This window comes from Neltuma alba, unplaced genomic scaffold (assembly GCF_004799145.2).
Source record: "Neltuma alba isolate B1F8T4 unplaced genomic scaffold, ASM479914v2 tig00011419_pilon, whole genome shotgun sequence".
In the NCBI taxonomy this organism is placed as follows: Eukaryota; Viridiplantae; Streptophyta; class Magnoliopsida; order Fabales; family Fabaceae; genus Neltuma; species Neltuma alba.
The window spans coordinates 405,226-432,268 of NW_021636103.1; the positions used below are offsets into that span (position 1 = coordinate 405,226).

General features: G+C 32.5%; 1 protein-coding gene across 1 annotated transcript; it reads right to left on the reverse strand.

The window, feature by feature from the left end:
* Nucleotides 1-12,358: 12,358 nt before the first annotated feature.
* On the reverse strand, nucleotides 12,359-13,642 carry LOC114713161 (uncharacterized). Its single transcript, XM_028897748.1, has one exon. It carries the CDS (start codon nucleotides 13,640-13,642, stop codon nucleotides 12,359-12,361), a length of 1,284 nt encoding a protein of 427 aa, XP_028753581.1.
* Between the last annotated feature and the right edge of the window lie 13,401 nt (nucleotides 13,643-27,043).

Sequence of the window (27,043 nt, forward strand, 5' to 3'; positions counted from 1 at the left end):
ATACTTTTAAAAAATAAATTATTTATAACTTATAAAAAATATTTTTAATATATTTATTTCTCTAAAAAAATACTTTTTAATCTGTATATCTATAGAACTCATTATAAATCAAACTACTTCTTATAAATTATAAAGTATTTATAATAAGGCATTTTTGATTTATTAATCAGAGTATAAATTTTATATTATTTCATTCTTTAAATATTAAAATAGTTTTTATATTTAAAGAATAAAATAGTATTTTTAATTATAAATTAGAGATAAATTTCATTTATAAATTTAAGCAGTCAAAAAGTACTTTTAATCTACAATAAATTGTACTATTTATAATTTATAAGAAGTAGTTTGATTTATAATAAGTTGTATAGATATATAGATTAAAAATTTTTTAAAAGAAATAAAAAAGTGTGTTGCCATTTTCCCTAAATTTTATTTATAAATTTGAACAATAAAAAAGTATTTTTAATCTATAAAAAATTATACTTCAAGTTTGATTATAAATTGGAGATAAAAATTATTTTTTTAGAAAATTAAATAGATTACAAGTACTTTTATAAGTTATAAATAATTTATTTTCCAAAAGTATAAAATAATTAATTGTTATAAAAAAAGGTGCTGTTGAATTTTAATTCCAGACTTGTTATTTTATAATCAGAACTTGTTATTTTCAAATGTATTGTTGTTATCACTTGAAACAAAGTGTGTTGTTATAAAAAAACATGTTATTAAGTTTTAATCCCAAACTTATTATCTTATAATCAGAACTTGTTATTTTTAAATGTATTGTTGTTATCACTTGAAATAAAGTGTGTTGTTATAAAAAAAAAACGTGTTGTTAAATTTTAATCCCAAACTTGTTATTTTATAATCAGAACTTGTTATTTTTAAATGTATTGTTGTTATTGCCTGCAACAAAATATATTGTTATAAAAAAAACATATTGTTAAATTTTATTCCAGACGTGTTATTTTACAATCAGAACTTGTTATTTCCAAATGTATTGTTGTTATCACCTGGAACAAGAGTAAATGAGTTAACTTATATATTTTTTTTTGCATCATAATGTTAACAAAAATTTGTTGGCTCAATGGTCATTCCTTATTTTGGGAAGCATTAGGTTGGGGATCAAATCCCCCCAACCTCACTTCCCCCCAATTAAAAAAAAACAGTTTAAAAAAAAAAAACAAAGGAAGACCGCCGGAAGCGGCTGCCGGCGCCGGAGCTCCGGCGGCCGGACCCCGGCGTCCGGCCGGCGACAGTGGCCGGAAGCGGCCGCCGGAGCTCCGGCGCCGGTGGCCGGATTCCGGTGAGGCAGTGGCTTTCTTTTAAAAAAAAAAAATTTAAAGAGGGGTATTTTGGTAATTTGGCCATGATTTCATAATTACAATTTGAGACCTGGTCCCTCATAGTAATTTAGCATATTCAGGTGACCATAGGGTGATTTTGCTAATTCAAGGGTCTTTATTTGTGATTTCCCCAAAACCTTTTTGTTTTTTAAATTGAAAAAAAGCAGAAGCCTTGAGGTAGTTTTCTTAATTCTACATATTTTTCACGTCAACAATATAAACGGATAAACGGGAAAATGGCATGAAAAATGATTGTTGAATTTAAAATTTTCAAATTATGACCTCAAAATAAGAAAAATTCTCCTCTTCATACATGATTAAATAGAGATTTTGGTTTTTTAAAAAAAATTATAAAAATCCCCCTTACTGCCCTTCGGCATATCCAGCATCTTGAACTATTTTTTTCTAGCGTATATCCAGTATTCGAAAGTATTTTGTGATGTATCTAGCATCCTAAAGTAGTTTTCAAGTGCTTTGAAAGTATTCTTTTGCCTTAAAATGCATTAAAAAGATATTTTAGGGTATTAGACGTATTTAAAAAATATTTCAAAGTGTTGGATGTACTTGAAAAAAATATTTTGGAGTATTGGATGAACCTGAATCCTTAAATGAATTTAAAGGTTAGACTGGTCAACCCGCCATAATTTTTGAACAAGTTCATGCAAATTTGAAAAATGCAATTAACTGTATCAAATCCACAAAATTAAATAAATAATATAGCATAGATGACAAAATATGAATATATTATCTACAAAGTAATAATAAAATAGAGATGAAAATCATTAAAGTAATAATTATATATAAATAAAATTAATATAAAATTTAACACGGATAAATAACAAAATATTTGAATATCATGACCTCCATATTTGATTAAAAAATACAAATTAGAAAAGGCGAATCCACAAGTTAAGTGGGTTGGGCTAAACTTGGTTCATTTTCGAATGGGTTGCAATTTTTACAACCAATCCAAGTTAAAAAGTTAGGCCCATGTACGTTGAAAATTCTATAAATTTAAGTGAAAATATCTTGATATGGAAAACACAGATATTAATTTTTTTTACATATTTTAATTTTTTTGAAATTTTATTTTAATATAAATAATATTTTTGTTTCAATTTCTTAAACTGTTGTCATTGAGAGATTATGAACAAATTCCTTCAAAGACGGCAGTTTCCCTTTTCTATGAATAAGTATAGCTTGAATAAGATATAAAACAAATTAAAGTTGAAAGAACTAAATTAAAACATGAGCCAGAAGACCAGATCTACGTAAGGTTAAAGGGTGTTCTGTCAAAGTGGATTGCAAATCAACAGACCACTTACTCCGCAAGAATACAAGGTTGCCAAATATCTCCTACGAAATCAAGAGTGAAAAATTTAGCATCAAACATAATCAAATGAATATATCTCACAGGAAGCACATGATGTGTGCTCAGCCACAAACTAATGCATGTGATTATTTATTACAAATGTCATATAAACATCTTTGTTTTTGTTGGTTTTGAAATATGTCTTTCTTCTTCAGCTACGCAATGAAATTCATAGGACTCTTAACCAAACTCAGTGGGCTGGTGATACATGAATATCTATACAGGCTGGAGACTTACGAGATACAGAAATGGATCCCAAGGCCCAGATATTAGCACTTGTAGAGCAAGGCAAGGAGACGACAGGCCTGCTCATAATCTGCACCATGTGTTCACTCACTTTCCTTCCTCTGGGATCCTACGTTGTGTTTTTTGAATCCCATGTCTTATATTAATTACTACCTATGTTTCTTATTATTTTCTCTCTTATCTTAGATGTAAGATCTATTTTCATTACAAAATAAATTTTATATTTAGGATTGGAGGAGTAAAAGTTTATTTAACTTTTAATTTGATCTTAAATATAATACTTTAATCCATTTTTTTTCATATTTATTCATTTTTTTAAAGTAGTCCTTGTAATAATTACACATATTAAAAGTTTCATCAAATGGTAATTCTAACTAATATACATGATTAGTAAAGATATTTTAGGAAAAACAACACCTATTTATAACTAATAATTAATTTAACTAATTTTTTTAATCTTTCTAAATTAGTTAATTTTTTTAATCTTTTAAATTAGTTATCTAAGTCTTATATTGAGAATAGGAGGTAGTATTAAGTAGGTAATTGGAGACTCCATAGATACGATTTGATTGCACGATAATGGTAACGATTCAACGTCAAACAGCAACCGTATTATCTCACTGCGGCCGTTAGATCCAGAACTAATGATTATGAAAATCTCCTACCAACCTTCGAATCTGTGGCTGGGTGTTTGTCCCCCACAGTCACCCCGTTCTCAACCTGGTCAACAACTTAAATTTAATTAATTACTTTTAAAGATTTTTTATTATCATATCTTGTCCCTTAATACTACTTTTAACTAATTTTTTTAAAAAAATAAAAAATACAGCAGCTTCTTACATTAAATATAGATTTTTTTTTTTAAAAAAAAAGTGCTCGAGTTTAGAACTTTATTATAGGGTTGATGATGTCTGGGTATAGACCTTACGCGTTTTCTCTAATTGTTACAAAAATTGTTAATATAGAGAGGAAGTTGAAGGTACCTATATTTTTTTTAATTTTTAATTTCTAATTTCGTACCTATGTGTTTTTTAATTAAATATTTAATTTTGCCTTATTAACATCTTTAACTCTTGTATAGAGACTAAAAATATCAATAGAATAAAGTTATAAGAGCTGATGTTGCTAAAAAAATTTAAATATTTAATTAAAAAAAACACAGATACTAAATTAAAAATTAAGAGAAAATATAGATGCCTTCAATATAGTTTTTCCAAAAATTTATTTAAAAATAAGGTTAGATTATACAAAATTTTCTGAAACTTTATGTCATATGTGAATAATCTGATTAACTTTTGAAACCTTATCATAAACATGTCTCAATTTAACAATTATGCAGATAACTCGGGTACTGTTAGTTTATGTTCATTATTTATTTGTTAATAGTGACTTAAATTTTAAGAAAATTATCTAAACATAACTCAAAATTTGAGAAGATTATATTCATAAAGAAATAACATTTAAGAAATATAAAATTAATAGTTTGGGATTACGTATATTCTTGAAAGTTTGGAGATTCCTTACTATTAGATTTTAATTAAAAGTTATTAAGAAAAATTATATACACCCGAGAATTTTATACAATTTAAAGCTTCAACTTTCATTGGTCCTCGAAGATCCTTTTTCGGATCAAATAAGGTTAAAGAAAGCAGTGATGCCTTATAAAATAGGAAAAAAAGCAATAAAACACCCTAGAATTTGTTAAAGGACAAATCAGTGTGCTCAAATTTCAAAATCCCAATTCAGATCCCTTTTATCATTTTGAAATTTTCAAATCTTACAAAATTACACATATGTCCTTCACCATTTTTTCTTAAATATTGCCACCGTAGCACCATTAGTTGGTTTTCTGCCGTCGGAGCTTTGACATTGGTGACCTTGTCTGTGGCTAGCCGCTAGAGTCCCGTTGATACTCTTTTTTATGTTTTGACTTTTTTTTTAAGCTAATGATTACATTTGTTTTTAGAACTCCGATGACTATTCTTGTTTATCTATTGATTATTCTAGCATTGCAGTTGACTACTTTTATATATTTTTAAAAATGTGGTAACTATTCTTGTCCAGCTATTAACTCTAGTTTCGCTATTAACTATTTTTGTTTCAAAAACTCAAAAAATACATTAAATATTACTGGAAATCTAGTGACCGCTTTTTGTTTAGTTATTTACTACTCTTTTGTAGTTAATAATTACATAAAAGTAGTCACCAGGACTTTAAAAATAAAAATAGTTAATAGTTAAATTGAAATTGTCAATAGCTATATAAAAGTAGTCAACGGAAATGAGGACCGCGTTGTCATTTCATAATATTTTAAAATTTTACAATATTACAAGGAGTCTAATTTGGAATTTTGAAATTCACTCACTTTAATTTGTTCTTTAGCATTTTTGAGAGGATTTTGATGCCTTTTTCCTGTAAAATACTAGTACTAACGAGATGTTATCGTATACAATGGGGTGGCAATTTTTGTTAAGTAAAAGTTAAACAATGAAAACAAAAAATATTAAATAATAAATATCACTATGAGAATCAAAGCATGTCTCCAAAAACACTTAAATAACTTTTATCTTAAAATCTTAGGAAAAACTATTTCGATACGTTTGACAATAATATTGTTAACACTGTTGAAATTCTCTCCTCACTTTAATCATATATCTTTTATATCTAAAAATGATTATTCTGTGTTCCATACGCTACCACTGGTGCGTAATATAAAGCTCAATTGATTAATTTGGATAGATTAAAATAATTAGTTAAATTTGTTATTTATAATAAATAGGTATTTTTCTCTCTAAAACATCCTTACAAATTATGTGTGTTAGCTAAAATTATTATTTAATGAAATATTTAACATGTGTAACTACTGCATAAATTATTTTTAAAAAAATAGATAAATATAAAGAACAAAATAAATAAGACCTTATATTTATAATCAAATTAAATATCAAATTAGTTTTCATATTAAATAGAGAAGGGAGCATGTTTAAAGGAAACTAATCTTTTCCTTTACCGCCTGTTTCAGAGGGAACAATGTAATGATGATTATTTAAATTTGTTTAGAAACTAGAACATAATTAAGAAAATTTGATGCACAGACTTGGTCAAAAAAGATATTTAAAAATAAATAAATTTTAAGGTATAATCTCAGGTCCAGAAAAATTCATTATCTTACTGGCATGAGAATCTTCTTGAAGCAACTCGCTTTTAGATTGCCACGTGAATCCAATCTTAGTATCCTGTAACTTTCAGTTTGCCTATCTGTCTGGTAAATGGTACTAGGATCTAGCTTACATGCACAGTGATGCTCTGACGCATCACCCTCTTGCAAAAGAAGAAAATTAAAATATATGAGAGACGACAAAATTTAATTAATTATAGTCATGTTTTTTATATCCATTCAGTTAACTTCTCCAATCACACACGAATACTTATTCTTCTATATTTCATGTAGGTTTATAATTAAATATTATTAAATACTAATGTGTAGAAAATAAAACACATCATCATATTTGATTAGAGAAATTAACATAATTGATATAAATAATTTCACGTTATTATTGTCCTACTGATATTGATGTGTTGATGATATTAATTCATCTTGGGGCAATTGACACCTGAAGAGCCTTGTAAGATATTATTATATTTGGTGACCACAAGTTATTGAAATATCAATAAAAAAGCATATTTCTTTATGAAATTTTAAATGATTTGAGTTAACTAAAATGCTCTATATATATTTATTAAAACATTAAAAATTAAGTTCCCAACTGGTTCTTCACTCTCCATACATTATTTCTAGTGTATCTTTGATGTTTTCAATGGTTATTATAAGTTCATAAAAGTAGGTTAGAAATTTTATTAATATTGAAAAACAAAAATAGGTTAAAAAGACAGGAAATATGTCAAGGGGGAATAAAAGGATAACTTTTTTAAGAAAATTTAAGCTGCATATTTAAACTAGTTTATAATTATCAACTTAAATGATGAATAGAAAAAGAATTGGTTGAGAAAAAAACTTTTAATACTCCCTCGGTTCTAAATATAAGACCCTTATACACACTAGTATTAGTATAAGGGTCTTATATTTAGGAACGGAGGAGTATTAAGAAAACTATATTATACCAACTTAATCTATTTTCAAATCCAACCAATATATATAGCTGTGAATATGATTTGTTAATTGGCATTGAAATTTTAGCTTATCGTTTATTGTAACTTTTCAGATAAAAACCCGATTACAGAAAAGTTGATCCAAACAGACCTAATTGTGTCAATCGAGCTTATAAACTACTTATAAGCTCAAAATAAGTGATGCCAAACAGGCACTCAGTTGGTACGTGTCGATAACATCAAGAATTTCTCTTGGAAACATTAAAAGCCTAATTCAGGGGACAAAAGTACAAATTTACTCGGCCTCATTAATTGCTCCATCGTCACGACTCTCTCTCTCCTGGCACAGCGCACTCTGTCACCCGCAGCTTGACGCTCCTTCCTCACTCCGTTCGCACTGTTTGATGAGTTGGAATCGTCCAAAACACACAATATAGAGCGTGATTTTAAGGATCATAATCCTATGATTGTGTCTTGAATAACAATACTTTTTCGGGTTTCTCTCTCTAAAATCTGAACAGAAACAAAAGCAGATTCCCCCGACTAAGCTCCAATCCTGAGATTGTCGTTGCTGCTGTCATTCATGAAAACCAACTTCTTCTTTGCTTCCCATTTTTCACAGCACGTAGCCACGCACCCCTCCAGTTCCTTATTCTTTTAGTTCTATGTATTTTAAAACAAGCCTTTTTTTAATCTGTGGGTACGGTTTAGTTTCATGGTAAAGATTACTAGCGCGTGTTTTGTTGAAGCAGATATATATAACTAACTAGCAACTTGGGTGTCACTGTGACAGTTACCCAGATGAAAATGCTGGGCAGATACCAATGGCCTATGGTAAGAAAATCTATAGCTATAAGCAATATTAGTGCATCTGAGGTTATGGATTTTGTGGCAAATTAAAGCAGGCACTTAATTACTGCTCCTGATTAACCAAGCCTGTACTGGGGATAAAGGCGCGCGCGCGCGTGTATAGAGAGAGAGAGAGAGAGATAGAGGGATGAGAGAATCTGGCTTATAGTAATTGAATTTTCTCACTTAATGATGTTGCACTAGAACCATACGAGAAGATCAGAATAGTATTCCAAAATCTGCATCAGGCAAAATATTGAGAAGGGAATAATTATGGGGACAAATCAGTTACAGGAGAGATTCCTCGCTTGCGTGGGCGTGAGGGGGATGAGGAAGGGAAGTCTCTGACTGTGAGTGGGAGAGGGCACCTTGGCAGGAGAGAGAAGGGTTGCAAATGATGGAGGAAATAATGAGGTCTTTTTCCAAGATTTGCAGGTTCCAAATTGCTGCTTCTTTCTCAGTCTGGTATTATAAATTCAGATCCCTGAATTGGGCTTTTATATTCTAATTCTAAGGTATTTTGCACTATCATTTTCGTAAAAAAGTACGAAGTGAAAATGTGATCTATATTGCTCAACAGATCCATGCAAATAAAGGAAAGAACTTTTAAATTCCCATCAAAATGAAATTTCTTTTCTGGTTCTCTCTCTGGGTTTTGGACTCTTCATTGATGGGAGTTTATATGGCAAAAACAAGTTTTACCAACATCCCTTCGGCCTGACCTGAAGCAAGCTGAGCTAACTATGACACAGCTGTACATATCTGAGGTTACAAGAACACAACTGTGTTTTGATGGACTTTGATTGCCCAAGTTAGACGCTTGGAAAGTGTTCTAAAGAGAAAGAAAGATGAAGAGAGAAAAGAGAAAGTTGGTGGAAAAAGATGAAATGCATTCGATTTCAAAGCTTCACAACTTCAATAATATGAATGGTCCCATTCTAAGGCATCATGTGAGCACACAAACAGACAAAGAGAGTGGGGCAAGAGAGAGTGTACAGCGATTGCAGAAGCCGATAGGGCTTTCGTTTCATGCATTGGAAATGTTCTAAAGGTAGAATTATTGGATTGAAATTTTAATGTTTCGTATCCTTGATAAAGGAAAGCAATTTTTCTTTTGGCTTGAGTGATAGAATTGGGAAAAAAGGCCCTTTTTTGGCGGGGAAAAAGCAGATGCAAAGAGATAATTTTTTTTTGGATTTCTCTTATTAAAATCTGAACAGAAACAAAAGCGGTATAACAGTAATACAGTATAGTAGTCAAGTACCTGATTGAGAGACGGGGGGCCACCTGCCAGGTGGCACCTAAGACTTATCCTCTTTTAGGTCATCAGGATGATGGAAGGCTCCTGACGCTGACATTCAAAGTTCAAAACCCTTTTTTCGCTTTTTTGTGTTACAGCCATACGCAGACCGACATCTTTAATTTCTTTTGCTTTTTTTTTTAATAAGAACTGAGCACTGGTAAAACAAAAAAAAAAAAACCTATGCTTCATCAACGTCCGCCTCCTGATCAAAGAGCACATCTTTAATTTCTTCACGGTTAAGTCTTGAGTGGTCTAGTAATGGTATGTGGGAGCCTGATGCCTTTTTTTTTCCTAAATATTTTGTACATTTTAGTTAAATTATTTTAATTATAATTAATCTGACCCCATTTTGAACCATTGTCTTGGCCTGTTCAGTTTTCAATATCTTATTTAACTTATAAATTAATATGCATAAGAATATTTTAGAAAGATATATTAGAATTAAATCATTTATTTAATTTCAGCCAGATATGTAGCTGTTACATTTATTCATAGAAAAATGTTTCAAAGTATATATGTTTTGGAAAGGGTCATCCAAATAAATGCTAAAATAATTTCCGCCTTATTATCGTTCACTTTCAGGTAGTAAAGTACACTGTCTATTTTTTTAAAAAAACTTTGTTTGGTCTTTTACTTCGACCCATTCACACCCTTTGATTGTTTAGATTGAAATTTCAGTTGTTTGGGGTCTTTGTTTAGCATTTTGCGTGAATGAGAGATTGCAAACTAAATTAATTCTCGTGATATTTTTTTTTGAATAAAGAAAATTTCCTCTCTTCTTGTGAATATTTGGAGGATAATAGCAATTTTAAAACTGCACATCTATATATAATGGGCTACAATATTCTAGCCATCAGATATTAAAAATGAGTATATATGAAGAACATAAAGGATATATGCAGCATAACTGGATTCGTGGCCGATCCCTCAGTCTTGCACGCTCTCTGTTATTACAAACTTAATACGAAAAGCATAGTAATTGACTACTTCAATAAACTTAACAACATAACAACATTCATATGCTTGAAGGATCCATTTTGGTTCATCCTCACTACAGCCCAGCTGTCAAGCTTTGAAGGTAGCATGTGTGGAAGCCAGAGTAGCGAATCTTGTACAACCTTGGGTTTTCTTGTATTTGCCGAGCATGCTTTGTCGCCCTACAACCTTGATCATCCCTGTATATGCACCACCAGTATTTTCTGCCAATACTACAATCCCAAACAATATATGAATCCATGAGACTGTTTAAATGTTTATAAATTTCACATTAACATCCAATGTCCTAGTCGGGAGCAATAAATTAAGGTAGATAGGTTTATTATCCCAGAAAAAGTTGCATTTATATGAGTCAATATAATCCTTTAATGTGTACAGTTTATGAAATTACCTTGGGTGTGTCCTACTGAGGATCGTCTTCTCACCGTACTCCTCCCATTCATGAAAATCTTTTGCACTCGGTAACACCACCGTCCATGTTGGTTGAATATTGCTGCAGCAGATTCATCGTACAATCAGATTATGCTTTGATATTTAAAGAAAACCAATAGGAATATCTACGAATGATTCTGGGTAACCTGGGGTTTGTGTGCTCGTCTTTTCCCAGAAACAGCTGGTTTATATGACCCTCTACAACTTGGACTCCGAAATCTCCAGTTTCGACATCATTTAGGAACTTGATCATGAAATTCTCATAGGCAGGCAACATAGTTCTCCTCAGTGAAATCGTAATGGCATTTCTTAGGTGATCATCAAGGATAACCCATGGAGACTGGTTTTCACAAATCTTCTCAAACTGCAACTTAAAGAGCTCAAACCTGTCTCTAGCGTGTTGGGATTGAACAAGTGACTCATCAGAGTCCATAATGTTCAACAGTTCAAGCACTCTATCCCATGAACTTTTCTGGTAAGTCTCATGGTATTGGTTCACTTTCAAAATGTGTTTTTGCAGCCAGTTGCCACCCAACAGGTCTGCGAGTTCACTGTTCATGGCATTTTGAACTATGTATCCTATATTGTTCATCATGAAAAAAGAGCACAGAGCCGGGTCATCATCACAGATCTTAGAGTTAGCGTCCAGATTGGTCTCCAGCAAATCTACAATCCGAAGCATTTGCTCAGATAAAGAGGGAGAAGCGGACGATGATGGCAACGATGAAACATGGGTGCCCTCGAAAACTCTTTCGAGTTGCTTCCGACATTGACAAGCAGCTCTTAGGTAGTTCATCACATAACGGTTTGTCGGATGAAGCCCACCTCTGCTGGCTCCTGCTAGCTGCGTGCCATAGAATGAACGAATAAGAAAATATCATGGGCGTTTGATATTATGATATAATAATTAGTATTTAATTATTTGAGAGCATAGGTATTTTTTCGAGGTGATTCAACATTACATATTGCGTAGGCAAGTTTGATTCCTATTGTATTTAAAACTGGGGCAAAAATGCCAACGATATTCCCCCACCCAATTCTTCCCCCTCACAACCAACGTCACCGTCTCACACTTTCACGGCAATGATCTGATCAGATCGGAATTGGACGTGATCGTCGAAGCAGTAGCCGATCGAGTAGAGATGGACGGACCACAACATTGGCGAGCAGCGGGACAACCGGAACACCCACCTTCTCCACTCCATCAACACGATCACCCTCGCCGGATCTACCATGGCCGGAGTCGTCGCTGCCAACGTAGCAGCGCTTCCCGGTTTCAAGCTCTCCTCCGGCCTCCTCTTCGCCGCCGCCACGGGGATGCTTTTCATAATGAACAAGACTCAGCCGGCGAAGGAGCAACGCAACACTACGGGGCTCTTCTGGCAGCTCCAGAACGAGATCGAGACGAAGCTCTCAGGATCGGAATTAAAAAGTCAGCGACAAGGAGGTTAAGGACACTTTTGGCTCTTGATAAAGCTTACCCACTTCCTCTTTTGGGAGCAATGATAGAAACATTTCCAAACACGTTCAAGTGTGCAACATGGTGGCCATCTTATTCGTCAAAGAGAACCACCTGACGATCCAAGGAAGCGAAGAACGAACGGAGTGAGGGACTAGAAATGGAACCAAAGGATGATGGGAGAAGCTCGTAATTTTACGCTTCATTATACACAAAACATATAATTTCATGTGGCGAAAAAATGATCAGAATTGGTAAATATAAATCAGGCGTGGAGACTCGGGTGTATTTACCTTTGCCGGGTCTTGAAGAATCAGATTCTCGAGCTCTTTGAAGACTCCTGTGATTGCTTCTCCTAGCCTTTTACTCACTGCGATAGCTTCATCGTAGAGAAACTCACAAATCTTATTGCGGAACAGTGATTCTATGTCAGGCAAAATCTCCTCCAATGTGTCCAAAACGTCGACAATTCTGAACAAACGCTCCGGCGACAGCGTTGTAGTCGAAACGGCTTTGGCATAATTTAATAGCTGTGTCGTTATTCCCCGACAGACCTCCATGAAGGACAGTTCGTCCCGAGGAGAGAGCGCCGAGAAGACGACACTGCAGGCATGCCGTTCCTCGGGAAACAGCCTCTTAACGACCAAATGACAAGCTTTTGTCCATTCTTGGATGTCGTTTTTGAGAGTTTTCATCGGCAACCTGGGGACTTCATTGATGCTGAGATTCTGAAACCCCATAGTAGTCATCTGGTCGTTTAGGAACTGCTTTCGCCAAGTGATGAAAGCGTCGTAACACTCTTCAACTAACCCAGAAGCGATTGCGTCCTTGAGTTTGGACTCAAAATCTGAAGGGTAAACGAGTCTCTCAGGATTTTCACTGTCCTTCACAATTCCGAGCTGAGTGGAACACAATTGTTTTCGGAGATCGGAAGCACGAGTATCAATTTTTATTGCCACGTTCTCTTGGAGGGCAGTAATACAACTAACAGTCTCCAATGGAGAATCTAAACTCCAAGGAATTAGAACGATGGCGAAGTAACACAAAGCTGCTCCCACCAAAGCGAGAAGCAAGTTGATCGTCATGAGTTGAATGGTGAGAAAACCCAGGAAAAATTTGAGAAGATCATCCTCAAATCCCAGTTGAATATTCTGCCTTTTCAAGCTTAAAGACGTCAAAGCAAATGAAACAGTAGAAAGGAGACTGAACATGTCCGGCTTTTCCTTCACGAATTTGTCATAGAAATAAGAGTAAATTGAGGAGAGGAGCAAGGCCAGAAATGCTAGGTGAGATCTGAACAATAAATTCTGAAGAGGTTTCCATGTCTTCACGAAGAAGATACCGTAGGGAAGGATCAGACTCAAAAAAATATACAGAAGAGTCTTCCAAGTGTTCAACTCACCAAATATAAAGTGAAAAGAGGAACTCAGAAGAGAAGATAACAGGCCAATGATACTCGATAGGAATCCCAGGTTTCTCCACCAGAAGAATTCGACCTCATCTTTATCTGGGATTAGGTTAATGGACATTGTCGATCATGAAGAGTTTTCACAAGAAGGAAAGGTATGATTTGGAGAGAATAAGCTGAGGTATGGACAACGCCACTCTAAGTTGGCAAGTGACACACCCTAAAAAAGCAACACCCTAAAAAAGCAACACCCTTGCCCTTGTCCTTGCTCGGGTGATTTCATACAAAGCAGGTTGATTATTGGGTTAGCGCACAGCTCAATTATTAAAATTGGAACTTGCATGGTAATTGGCAAGTGACACGTCTTCATTTTGAATAGTTTTAACTTTTAAACAATATTTTGAGCATGTTTTTAAGAGTTATCAATTAATTTTCGGTGATTTCTAAGAGTTCATTTGAGAAATTAATTTGGGGCATTAATTGGGAGCTTTTATTGTGAATATCATAGAGTCAAAATAGAATTTAGTTTAGGATAAAATGATCAAGTAATAATAAAATATACTAGTTCTGAATCTTAAAAGGAAAAATTTAGTACTAATTCCTTTTACTTCTTCTACAATCAGGTGACGTAGTTTTCTTCAATGGATGAAAAAGAAGTTCGAATGAGCCACCGGGACGCACTGTGTGGAACTCTAGGGAGTGTGTGAGCTAGAATCTCTTAAAATATTAGTTATCAATAAAATCTCTCTTTTCACAAAAAAAAAGGCCAAAATATAAATTTAGTTCTTTAACTTTATGTAAGGTTTTAATATGATTTCTTAACTTTAAAAATGATACATTTGGTCCTTTAACCTGAAAATCATTAGGCTCAAATAATATTTTTTATAACAATCATAGTTATTTTGAAAAATAAACTTAATGTGTTAGCATTTGAGCATGTTTTATCAACGTATGTCATCATTTTTTGTAACGGTTTCAGGGTTAAGGATTAAAAGTATATTTTTTAAAATAAAAGAATCCAATTAAAACTCTTTTGCAAAGTTAAAAGACTAAATATATACTTTAGCCTAAAAAAAATAGGAAATGTTTATTATTCTTAAAACAAGGTTATTGACAGGTTGAAAATCGAGTTCTTAAATTCACTTGAGATTTGAAGAATTATTGTTAATATTTTTTTGGTAAAAGAGTTATTGTTAATATTATTATAATATTTTTATTTTAAAATCATTGAAAAAGGTTAAAATAATTTGAATTTTTTTATAAGTGATAATATTATTAGTAGCTAAATAAAACGACTTCAATAGTCAACATATATCATACAATGGTAAGCTTTGACAGCGGGTTTGAAAAATGGTGCAAGGAACAAAAATAGGAATAAAAGAAAGGGATTAAGTGGAATGTTAACGAGAGGTAAGTACTTTGACTATTTTTTGAGTTTATGACAATTACATTCTATTTCTAAAACACAGTTTAATTTAATTAGTTAATGCGGCTAGAAATATTTTTAAAAAAATTAGAAAAATATTATTTTTACCTAAAATTTATATTAAAATAAATTTTATTTACTATTTTACTTTTCATTCTAATAAATTTTTAAATTTTATTTTTACAGTTACACAATTTTATCCAAAAAAAAAAATCAAGACAGCGACTAGAAAACGACTTAAAATCAGTGTCAGTAACTTGGTGAGCAGCACTAATTTTTCATATTCTTTTGTTTTTCTCTCAAAGTCAAATTTGGCAGCAGAGGGCATACTGGTTCTTTGGCCTGCTGAGTATTGTTGCGTCAGAGTCAGAGAGCATGGCATACTGGCTTTTCACTAAATATATTATGGCTAAAATTAGTCAACGTGGCCACTGACGATTTTTTTTGGCTTGCTGCATATTTTGGAGCACCATCAAAATATCAACAAACAAATAAATTACATATATATATATATATATGGTTTGTTTTGAAAATTGCAGCACGGTTTTTTTGGGAAATCATCTCACACACACACGTGCTATCTTTAATAACTTTTGAATATTATTTCAGGATTTAGTGTCCACGTGACCAATTACCTTTTTACGCTATTTAGTTTAGTTTCCATTTGTTTTGATTTTATTATATTTGTATTTTAATTTTAAAAATTTTCACTGTACGTAGTGAAGATATTGATAATCGTAATAGAAGTAAACATCGTATTGATAAATTATATATTAATTCTGAAGAAGATGATTATAATGATAATAAGCTGGAAGAAAAGGGAGAGGGTGAAAGGGTTGATGACGGTTCTATTTTGAATGAGAAGATAATGATGATCGTCAGGCCAAAGACCAAAGCTACTATTGTTGGTAATGAAAATTCTGTAACTGAAATGCTGAAACGTATCTTACTTGGCTTCGGTGGGCCGATTCCTTGGAATGTGATGGGGACCTGATTTTGAAACTTTACTGTGTACCTGCCACCTCATGCGACGAGCCCAAACTCACAAGTTTTGAAAATATATTTTTTGAAAATATAAATTTTAAATTATTATTTAAAAAAAGGGTATTTTGATTAGAAACTTCATTTTTTCCTGCAGAGTTATTTTTTTAAGTGCATTTTGATCTTTTATATTTTAAAATCAATTTAATTGATATACTGAAAATTTTTTCCCCATTTCTTACCAGATTTCAGTGACCAAGCCATACTGTTTACTTGATTCCAGGGCCACATGTATGAACACACGGGGGGGCGGGGGGAGGGTGGAAGGGATAGAAAGTTGACTGCCCCAAATAGATATAAAGTAACGTGAGTTTGTTCAGGTTAACGGTTTGACTAAAATTGTCCCATTTTGAAAAAGCAGCGTGCGGTTCTTTTTTTTTTATTTTGGTGATAAGCTCCGCGTAGCTTTGCACTCAAAACAAACTTGATGGTGACCGATGTTCATATGCAAAAGTTTTATTGTTAAAATTATATTTTAAACCTAAAAAAAATATAGTGGGGTATTCTTAATATATACTACTTCTAGTATTAAATATAAGAATTAGTTGATTAATTTAAGTAGATTAAAAAAATTTAAGTTAGTTATTTATAATAAATAAATATTATTTTTTCTAAAATATCCTCACTAATTAAATTTATTGGTTAGAATTACTATTATTAAAATGACTATCTTAAAAAATATATATATAAGAGACAAAGTAGATATGGATCTTTTATTTAAAACTAAAATAAAAGTCAAATAAAATCTTATATTAAGAATTTAAGGTAGCACTTCTTTGGTCCTAAATATAAGACCTCTTTCGTAGTGTAAATTATATTAAAAAAAGGATATTATATTTAGGACCGGAAGAGTATATGTTTTTGCATTTGATTAGGTATAAGGCCTACTTAAAATGATTTATAAGTAGCTTTTAAATCATGATTTATAAAATAGAAAGTAAGTATATGAGAAAAATATTACCTCAACTTACATAAAACATGTTTATAAATGATTTTAAATCTAATTTGAGCCTACATGTCGTGTTGAGCGAATGAGATGATATAATCCTCCTCCTTTTTTAAAAACAATAATTTCTATTAATTTTATTTTTTTTATTTATGTAGGTTAACTTGTATCTAGTACTTTAAAATATTTTTTCCAACACTCAATAATATTCTGAATTAATTTATTTTTAATTTAGTATTGTGAAATTTTTTTAGTAACACCTAGTATTTTAAATTAATTATTTTTCAATGGATCTATCATCCTGAGTTTTTTTTTTTTTAGTAGCAGCTACCTAGCATCCTCAATTAATTAATTTTCAGTACATCCAATATCTTAAAATATTTTTATAATAATACCCAATATCCTAAATTAATTATTTTTAGTGAATCAAGCATCTGGAAGTAATTTTTCAATGACATCCAATATCCTAAATTAATTAATTAATTTTTAGTACATTTAATATTTTAAAATATTTTTCAGTAACATTTAATATACTCTATAAAATTAATTATTTCTTCATGAATCCAGCATTTGGAATTTTTCCAATAACATCTACTATTCTAAATTAATTAATTTTTAGTATATTCATTATTTTAAAAAATTTTTTAATAACATTTAGTTTTCTAAATTAATTACTTTTTAATAAATTCACCATTCGAAGTATTTCTCAATAACATTCAGTACTATAAATTAATTGTTAGTGCATTCAATATATTAAAATATTTTTCTAGTAGCCTTACTAACTAAAAAAAACACTCTCGATATACTAAAAATTAATTAATTAAAAATAATAAGTGTTATTAAAAAATATTTTAAAGTGCCATATACAAATTAATTGAAATAAATAAAAAATAGTATTAAAATTTTTTTTGGAGGGGACAAAAAAAGGAAAGGATGGTATCTCATTGCCGTTGGTGCATGACCATTCGATGAGGAGGGAATACAGATTCATGCTTCAAATGGAGTGCTTGCCTCTTCCTCTAGCTTATTTTAGCATTGTTAATTCCCTTTAAATTTAATACTATCATTTTAATTTTACTCCTACTTAACAGTTAACACACACTTTTCCCCCACAAATTAACAGTATATAATAATAAATAAAAGATAAAATTATACTTTTATAAAAATAATTTAATAAAATGATTCATAACAAGACTGAAAAAAGTTGTTTCTTTAATTTATAAATAAAACAAGGATTTTTTTTGGGTCAAAATCATTAATAGGTTTTTTTTTATCATTAAAGAGAAAACATCACGTCTTTGTTTCGCTTCATGCATTGGAAATATTTTTCGGGTAGAGAATGGATTGAAATTTAAAAAAAGCAATAAAAAGATAATGTTTCCCATCCATGATTAAAGGAAAGCAATTCTTTTTTTTTTTTTTGGCTCGAGTGATAGAATTGAGAAAAAAGACCCTTTTTTGTGGGGAAAAAGCAAAAACCTAGAAGTAATTCTCTTAATTTGACGCTCATTTTTCACACCAACAATCTAAAATGACTTGTTAAGAGCTAGTAATACAAGTTCGATCTATGAGTTCAATTCGCCAACATGTCAAAATCAACCACACTAGAATATGAGCTAGACAATTAACCCCAAAGCTAACTTGCATTAAATTGGTTTGTTTAAAATTTTTTATTAATTATTATAATTATATTATTATATGTCACGTCTCATCTGATTTTTTTTCCAAAAAATGTTTGTATATTTTTTTTTGGTGTTTTCCATAAGTTCTTCAATCAAAAAACAGTTTTTTTTTTAAAAGGTAAATAAATATGGTAGGCTCAGGTTGGCTTTCAATCAATCCAACTGTAAGTGGGCCTTTCTGGCCCAAATCTGCTGTGGGCCACCCGCATTACCACCCCACTAGAATGCCAATAGAAAAGCTTTTTCCTCACACCAAACACAATTTAGTATCACCTACCAGTTATGAAAATATTTTTTCGCAACATCATGGCAGGTAGCAATATCAGCAATGATTGTTATTATATATATATATATATATATCATCAAAATAATTAAATAGATAAGAACTAATTTAAGGGCATGAGGAAGCGTCACTTGTTGATTTGCCATTCAGGTCACTGAGGTGGAACAACAGGAGAGCAGCTCAAAACCCTACTTCCGCATACACATAATAGATGGATTTTTATGATGGCAATCTTTTGTTTCACTCCCAAGCATAATATGAAAGCCATTTTGATCCTATAATATGAAAGCTCACCTCCTCTCGTCTGTATCACTAAAAAAAAAAGATAGTGAACTACCAAAACAAATTTTGTCACTAATTAGTCATAAAAAAATATTTTGTACCTAATTCCGTTGCTAAATTTTTGGACAATTTTTTTCAAGTGAATAATACAGGACTCAAGGGCCCAATTTTATTAAATTTTAGACAAATTTAAGTGTTAATTCTATTTACTTAAGATGATAATTTAATTGATGCCTTCTTTGTTTAAATATTATTTTCACAGTTAAATCTAAATATTTTTTGTTTTTTAATTATATTAAACAACATTTTTCGTGACGTTTGGAGAAATATAAGGTTTTAACGTTGGAAATGCTTCCGATACTAAAATTCTAGAAAGAAATGATCTCTCTCTCTCTCTATTTTTTTTTCTTTAATTTAGTAAGAATAGAAATCCGTTACGTTCGTCCAAGACTTGCAGGAGAGATTCCTCGCCTGCGCGGCCGTGAGGGGGATGAGGAAGGGAAGTCGGGCTACTGTGGCAGGAGAGAGAAAGGGTGAAAATGATGGAGGAAATGATGAGATCTTTTTTCAGGATTTTTCTTTATTACATTTTTCTTATTTTTATCTATTTTTTTCATATAGTTTTTATTATAAATTTTTATATTTCATGTATAGTTAGTTTTAAATTAAAAAAAAGATGAGATGTCCCTTTCCTGTATCTTGCTAATTATCAGGACATGAGCACCCCTAACTATCATATTTACAAGACTGCAACCTAGTTCGACCGCTAATCCCAGCATTCATTTTTTTTATTTTATTAATTATCATAATTATATGTTAAATTTCATTTAATTTTTTTAAAAAAATGTCTATTATCATTTGTTTGGTGTTTTGAATAAAATATTTTAAAGAAAAATAAGGATTTTATTATATTTTTTACGTTATATAAGAAAAACTTGAAAAAAATATCATTTTTTTAAAAAAAGTAAATACATGTGGCAGGCTCAGGTTGGCTTTCATTTCAATAAATCCGCCTGTAAGCTAGCTTTGTTGATTTGTCATAAAAACGCTGAGGTGGAACAATAACGGAGCAGCTCAAAACCATACTTTCATATATTTGTGTGCATGAAAACCAAAAAGATTAGAAATCCTAGAAGACCTTTGTGACTTGGAGTGAGAAAAAAGAAAGTGGGAAGAAATGGCTTGACTTTCATTAATGATATATAATTTTTGGTTCTAATTATAAGATCTTCTTTATCTCGTTTGTAGTACAAATAAAATCTTATAATTAGAACTGAAGGTAGTATGATGATATATATACATAATAGTTTAGATATAACTGAATAACAAACTTTACAATTCAACTTAACTTAATAGAATGTTAATCTCTATCCTACACTTGTCAACCTTTATGATGGCAAAATTGGCAATCTTGTGTTTGATTAAAGTATAATATGCAAGCCATTTTGATTCTATAACAGTATCATCTGCAAATTGCTATATACAAGCCCAGTCTCTTTGCTGCTGCAAAGCAATGGTAACCAATAGTAAATAATTATTATTAAATGCACACTCCTGGTCAAATAATGCATGCATGGAAGCTCAAGTCTTTTTAATGACTATCCTCTTGCAAACACAAGGACAACATTATTAGAAACTTGTTTGATGCTCACTAGATCCCGTTTTAACATATCCTAGCGAAATTCAAATATACTATCCCAATCCTTAACATAAAAATTAGTTGACTAATTTGAGTAGATTAAGAAAACTAGATAAGTTAGTTATTTGTAATAAATAGGTGTGTCTTTTCAAAATGTTTTTGCTAATAAAATATGTTAGTTAGAACTACTATTATTACAAGGACTATCTTTAAAAAAAAAGAAAGAGAGACAAAGTAAATTGGAATCTTATTTTTAAGATCACAATAAAAATCAAACAAGCTCTTATATATATATATATATATATATATATATTAAGTACTGGAACTAGTATTAAGTATCGAAAGTAATTTATTTAGTTTCTTTGATAGGTCAAAGCCAGATACATAGTTATTACATTCATTCATAGAAAAATATTTGAATGTGTGTTTTGCAAGCGGCCATCCAAAAACATGCTAAAGTAGTTTCTACCTCAAGTAGTCTATTTTTTTTTTGGAAAAAAAATTTGTTTGGTCTTTTACTTTGAACCCTTCACACCTTTTAATTGTTCTGATTGAAATTTCAGTTGTTTGGTGTCTTTATTTAACACCTGGCGTGCATGAGAGATTGCAAGTTAAAATAATTCTCTTGATATACTTTTTTTGAATTAAGTAAATTACCTCTCTTCTTGTGAATATTTAGAGCATAATAGAAAGTTAAAAACTGCACATCTATATATAATGGGCTGCATTCTGGCCATTAGATATTAAAAATGAGTATATATGGAGAAATGAACATAAAAGGATATATGGAGCATAACTGGATTCGTGACCAATCCCTTAGTCTTGCACACCCTTTGTTATTACCTCCGGTCCTAATTATAGGTTTTATTTGTAGACTATAAATAATGTTTTATAATTAGAACTGAAGCTAATATTACAAATTTAATACCAAAAGCATAGTAATTAACTACTTCAAGAAACTTAACAACATTGATATACTTGAAGAGTCCATTTTGGTTCATCCTCCGTACAGCTCAATATAATTATTAAGCCTTTAAAAGCAACATGTGTGGAATCCAGAGTAGTGAATCTTGTACAACCTTGCATCTTCTTGTATCTGTTGAACATGTTTTGTCGCCCTACAACCTTGATCATTCCTGTATATGCACCGATAGTATTTTCTGCCGATAAAATCCCATATATAGGAATCCATGAGTTGTTTAAATGTTTATAAATTTCACATTAACACCCAACTTACATAACTAAAAGCTGAACTAGCGGGGCGCAATAAATTAAAGTAGATAGGTTTATTATCCCAGAAAAAAACTTGCGTTTATACAAGTCAATATAACCCTTTAATTTGTACGTACAGTTTATGAAATTACCTTGGGTGCGTGCAATTGAGGATCGTCTTCTCACCATACTCCCTCCATTCATGAAAATCTTTTGCACTCGGTAATATCACCGTCCATGTTGGTTGAATATTTCCGCAACAGATTCATCGTACAATCAGATTATGCTTTGATATTTTAAGAAAAGCAATAGGAAAATCTACAAATGATTCTGCGTAATAATACCCAAAAGGCCAAAACACGCGCGCGCGCGCGCGCGCACTTGTTACCTGGGGTTTGTGTGCTCGTCTTTTCCCAGAAACAGCTGGTTTATATGACCCTCTATAACTTGGACTCCGAAATCTCCAGTTTCGACATCACTTAGGAACTTGATCATGAAATTCTCATAGGCAAGCAGCATAGTTCTCCTCAGTGAAGTCGTAATGACGTTTCTAAGGTGGTCATCAAAGGTAACCCATGGAGACTGGTTCTCATACAAATCTTCTCAAACTGCAACTTAAAGAGCTCAAACCTGTCTCTGGCAAGTTGGGATTGAACAAGTGTCCCCTCAGAGTCCATAATGTTCAACAGTTCAAGCACTCTATCCCATGAACTTCACTGGTAAGTCTCACGGTATTGGTTCACCTTTAAAATGTGTTTGTGCATCCAATGGCCACCTAACAGGTCTGCAAGTTCACTGTTCATGGCATTTTGAACTATGTATCTTATATTGTTCATCATGAAAAAAGAGCACAGAGCTGGGTCATTATCATAGATCTTAGAGTTAGCCTCCAGATTGGTCTCCAGCAAATCCACAATCCGAAGCATTTGCTCAGATAAAGAGGGAGACGAGCACGATGATGGCAGCGATGAAACACGGGTGCCCTCGAAAGCTCTTTCGAGTTGCTGCCGACATTGACAAGCAGCTCTTCGGTAGTTCATTACATAACGGTTTGTCGGATGAAGCCCGCCTCTGCTGGCTCTTGCTAGCTGCGTGCCATGGAATGAAAATATTATGGGCATATATAATAACTAGTATTTAATTATTTAAGAGCTTAGGTATTTTTTTGAGGTGCATCAACATTAATAGAAATCATTTTAATGCTCGTCATTTGATGAGCATCCTAAACTTATCATCGATCGTATATATCTAATTTGAATAGTTCAAATTTAAAATATTTAATTAATTACTTTTAAATAGAAAAAATTATTTTATGAAAGAACGATAGTTAAGAGATTATTTCTTTTTAAATTATATACATATTAAAATAATTATTTTGAATAAATAAAAATAAAAAAATTAAATCTAAATCATTCAAATAAAATATAGATGATTCAGATATGATGAGATGAATTTAGGTTTAATTCCCATTAAATATTGCGTAGGCAAGTTTGATTCCTAATGCATTTAAACTTCGGCAAAAATGCCGAGGATATTCCCCCACCCAATTCTTCCCTCTCACAACCAACCTCACCGTCTCACAATTTCGCGGCGATGATTTGATCAGATCGGATTGTACGTGATCCTCGAAGCAGTAGCCGATCGAGTAGAGATGGATGGACCACAACATTGGCGAGCAGCGGGACAACTGGAACACCCGCCTCCTCAACTCCATCACCCTCGCCGGATCTACCCTGGCTCCGGCTTTCAAGACACAGCTGGCGGAGGAGCAACTCAACACTACGGGGCTCTTCTGGAAGCTCCAGAACGAGATGGAGATGAAGCTCTCACGATCGGAATTAAAAGTCAGCGACAAGGAGGTTAAGGACACGATGGCCAAGGTTCTGGCTCTTCATAAAGCTTACCCACGTCCTCTTTTGGGAGCAGTGATGGGAAAATTTCCAACAAGTTCGAGTTTGCAACTTGGTGGCCATCTTATTCATCAAAGAGAACCGCCTTAAGATCGAAGGAAGCGAAGAATGAATGGAGTGAGGGACTAGAGATGGAAACAAGAGATGATGGGAGAAGCTCGTAATTTTACGCGTCATTATATGAAGCATATAATTTCATATAGCGAAAAAATGATCAGAACGGGTAAATGCAAATCAGGCATGGAGACTCGTGTGTATTTACCTTTGCCGGGTCTTGAAGAATCAGATTCTCTAGCTCTATGAAGACCCTTTGATTGCTTCTCCGAGTCTTTTACTCGCTGCGATAGCTTCATCGTGGAGAAACTCACAAATCTTATTACGGAACAGTGATTCCATGTCAGGCAAAATCTCCTCCAATGTGTCCAAAACGTCGACAATTCTGAACAAACGCTCCGGCGACAGCGTTGTGGTCGAAACGGCTTTGGCGTAATTCAATAGCTGTGTCGTTATTCCCCCACAAACCTCCATGAAGGACAGTTCGTCCCGAAGAGAGAGCGCCGAGAAGACGACACTGCAGGCATGCCGTTCCTGAGGAAACAGCGTCTTAACGACGAAGTGACAAGCTTTTGTCCATTCTTCGATGTCGTTTTTGAGAGTTTTCATCGGCAACCTGTGGACTTCATTAATGCTGAGATTCTGAAACCCGGTAGTAGTCATCTTGTCGTTTAAGAACTGTTTTCGCCAAGTGACAAAAGCGTCGTAACACTCTTCAACTAACCCAGAAGCGATTGCGTCCTTGAGTTTGGACTCAAAATCTGAAGGGTAAACGAGTCTCTCAGGATTTTCTGTCATTCACAATTCCCAGCTGAGTGGAACACAATTGTTTTCGGAGATCGGAAGCAGGAGTATCAATTTTTATTGCCCCGTTCTCCTGGAGGGCAGTAATACAACTAACAGTCTCCAATGGAGAATCTAAACTCCAAGGAATTAGAACGATGGCAAGGTAACATAAAGCTGCTCCGATCAAAGTGAGAAGCAAGTTGATCTTCATGAGTTGGACGGTGAGAAAACCAGGAAAAATTTGAGAAGATCATCCTCGAATCCAAGTTGAATATTCTGCATTTTCAAGCTTAAAGACGTGAAAGTAAATGAACCACTAGAAACGACGCTGAACACGTCCGATTTTATCTTCATGAATTGGTCATAGAAATAAGAGTAGAGGGAGGTAAGGAACAAGACCAGAAATGCTACGTGATATCCGAAAAATAAATTCCGAGGAGGTTTCCATGTCTTCGCAAACAAGATCCTGTAGGGGACGATGATACTCAAAAGAACAGAAGAGTCTTCCAAGTGTTAAGCTCTCCAAATATGAAGTGAAAAGATGAACTCAGAAGATAAGATAACAGCCCGATGATGGCCGATAGGAACCCCAGGTTTCTCCAGAAGAAGTTGACCTCGGTTTTCGTCCGGGATTCGACTATATTGTTCAACATATCCATGCAAACAAAGGAAAGAACTTTTAAATTCCCATCAAAATGGAATTTCTTTTCTGCATGATTCTCTCTCTGGGTTTTCGACTCTTCCATTGATGGAAGTTTATATGGCAAAAACAAGTTTTACCAACATCCGTTCGGCCTGGTCTGAGGCAAGCTGAGCTGACTATGACACAGCTGTACATTTCTGAGGTTACAAGAGCACAACTGTGTTTTAATGGACTTTGATTATCCAAGTTAGATGCTTGAAAAGTGTTCTAAAGAGAAAGAAAGATGAAGAGAGAAAAGAGAGAGTTGGTGGAAAAAGAAGAAATGTTGCGCCTGAATACTCAAAACCCAAGGCCCTATGTTGCATTCCCTTCGAAAGCTTTACAACTTCAGTAACATGATTGATCTCATTCGAAGGCACACAAACGGACAAAGAGAGGGGGGCATGAGAGAGTGTACAGTGATACCAGATGGAGACATAAGTACCAACTTCGAACCCCTCATTAATTTCTCCATCGACCAAAGTACATAATATAAAGCGTGATTTTAGGATCACAATCGTGTAATTGTGTCTTGAATACTAATGGTATGTGTGAGCGTGATGATTATTTTTATAGTTAAGCCTAAATATTTTGTACATTTTAGTTAAATTATTTTAATTATAGTTAGTCTAATTCCAGTTTGAATTATTGATGACCTATTTAGTTTTCAATATCTTATTTAATTTATAAATTACTTCATCCGTTTCTTATTATAAGAGACAAATAACCAAATTACATTGATGAGAAAAACAGTTAAAATTAGTTGAAGACAATTAATGTGTAAAAAGTATAATATTTTTTCCAACAATGCCCCTATTAATAAGGAGAGAGAGTATGAGAGAGAACATTTAAATTATTAAAAGAAAAAGAAGTGGGAGGGAGAGAGAGTATGAGTTGGAGACAAAATAAATAAGGGTAAAATAGAAAATCAATATAAAAAAATAGAGACAATTTTTAAGTGTTTCTTATATATTGGAGTAATATACATAAGAATATTTTAGAAAGATGTATTAGAATTAGATACTACCTCCGGTTTTTAATATAAGAGCTAGTTTGACTTGTAATTTGATTCTAAATATAATATCTCAATTCACTTTGCTTTTAATATTTATCTATTTTTTTATCAAGTAATCCCTATAATGTTGCATATGATAAGGAGTTACTATCAATTGGTAATTCAAACACACATAACTAATAAGGTCATTTTATAAACGGAAAATTAATTCGTGAGTCCTTATAGTTTACTTCAATTTTGAATCAGATCCCTATAGTTTATTTCTTTTAAATCAAACCCTTACACTTTGATCTATTAAGCCCATCCATCCTTAAGAGTTAACACTGTTATAACACCGTTAAGTTGTGATGATGTGGCTAATAGTATGCTTCCATGACTAGCTGACATGTTAAAAATATAATATTAAAATTATTTTACTTTTAAAACTTTCAGGTAAACACGAAAAAAAATCAAGGGTTACTGTTTCTGGGTCTTCAGTTTCCGACTCCCGCCGTGGAATTCCTTGCCTTCAATTGCAATCATGATACAAGGAACGTACTTTTAAAATTCACGGTGCTATATGTC

Coding starts and splice junctions, on each gene's coding strand:
- LOC114713161 (XM_028897748.1), bottom strand. CDS start 13,642: ATGTCCATTAACCTAATCCCAGATAAAGATGAGGTCGAATTCTTCTGG.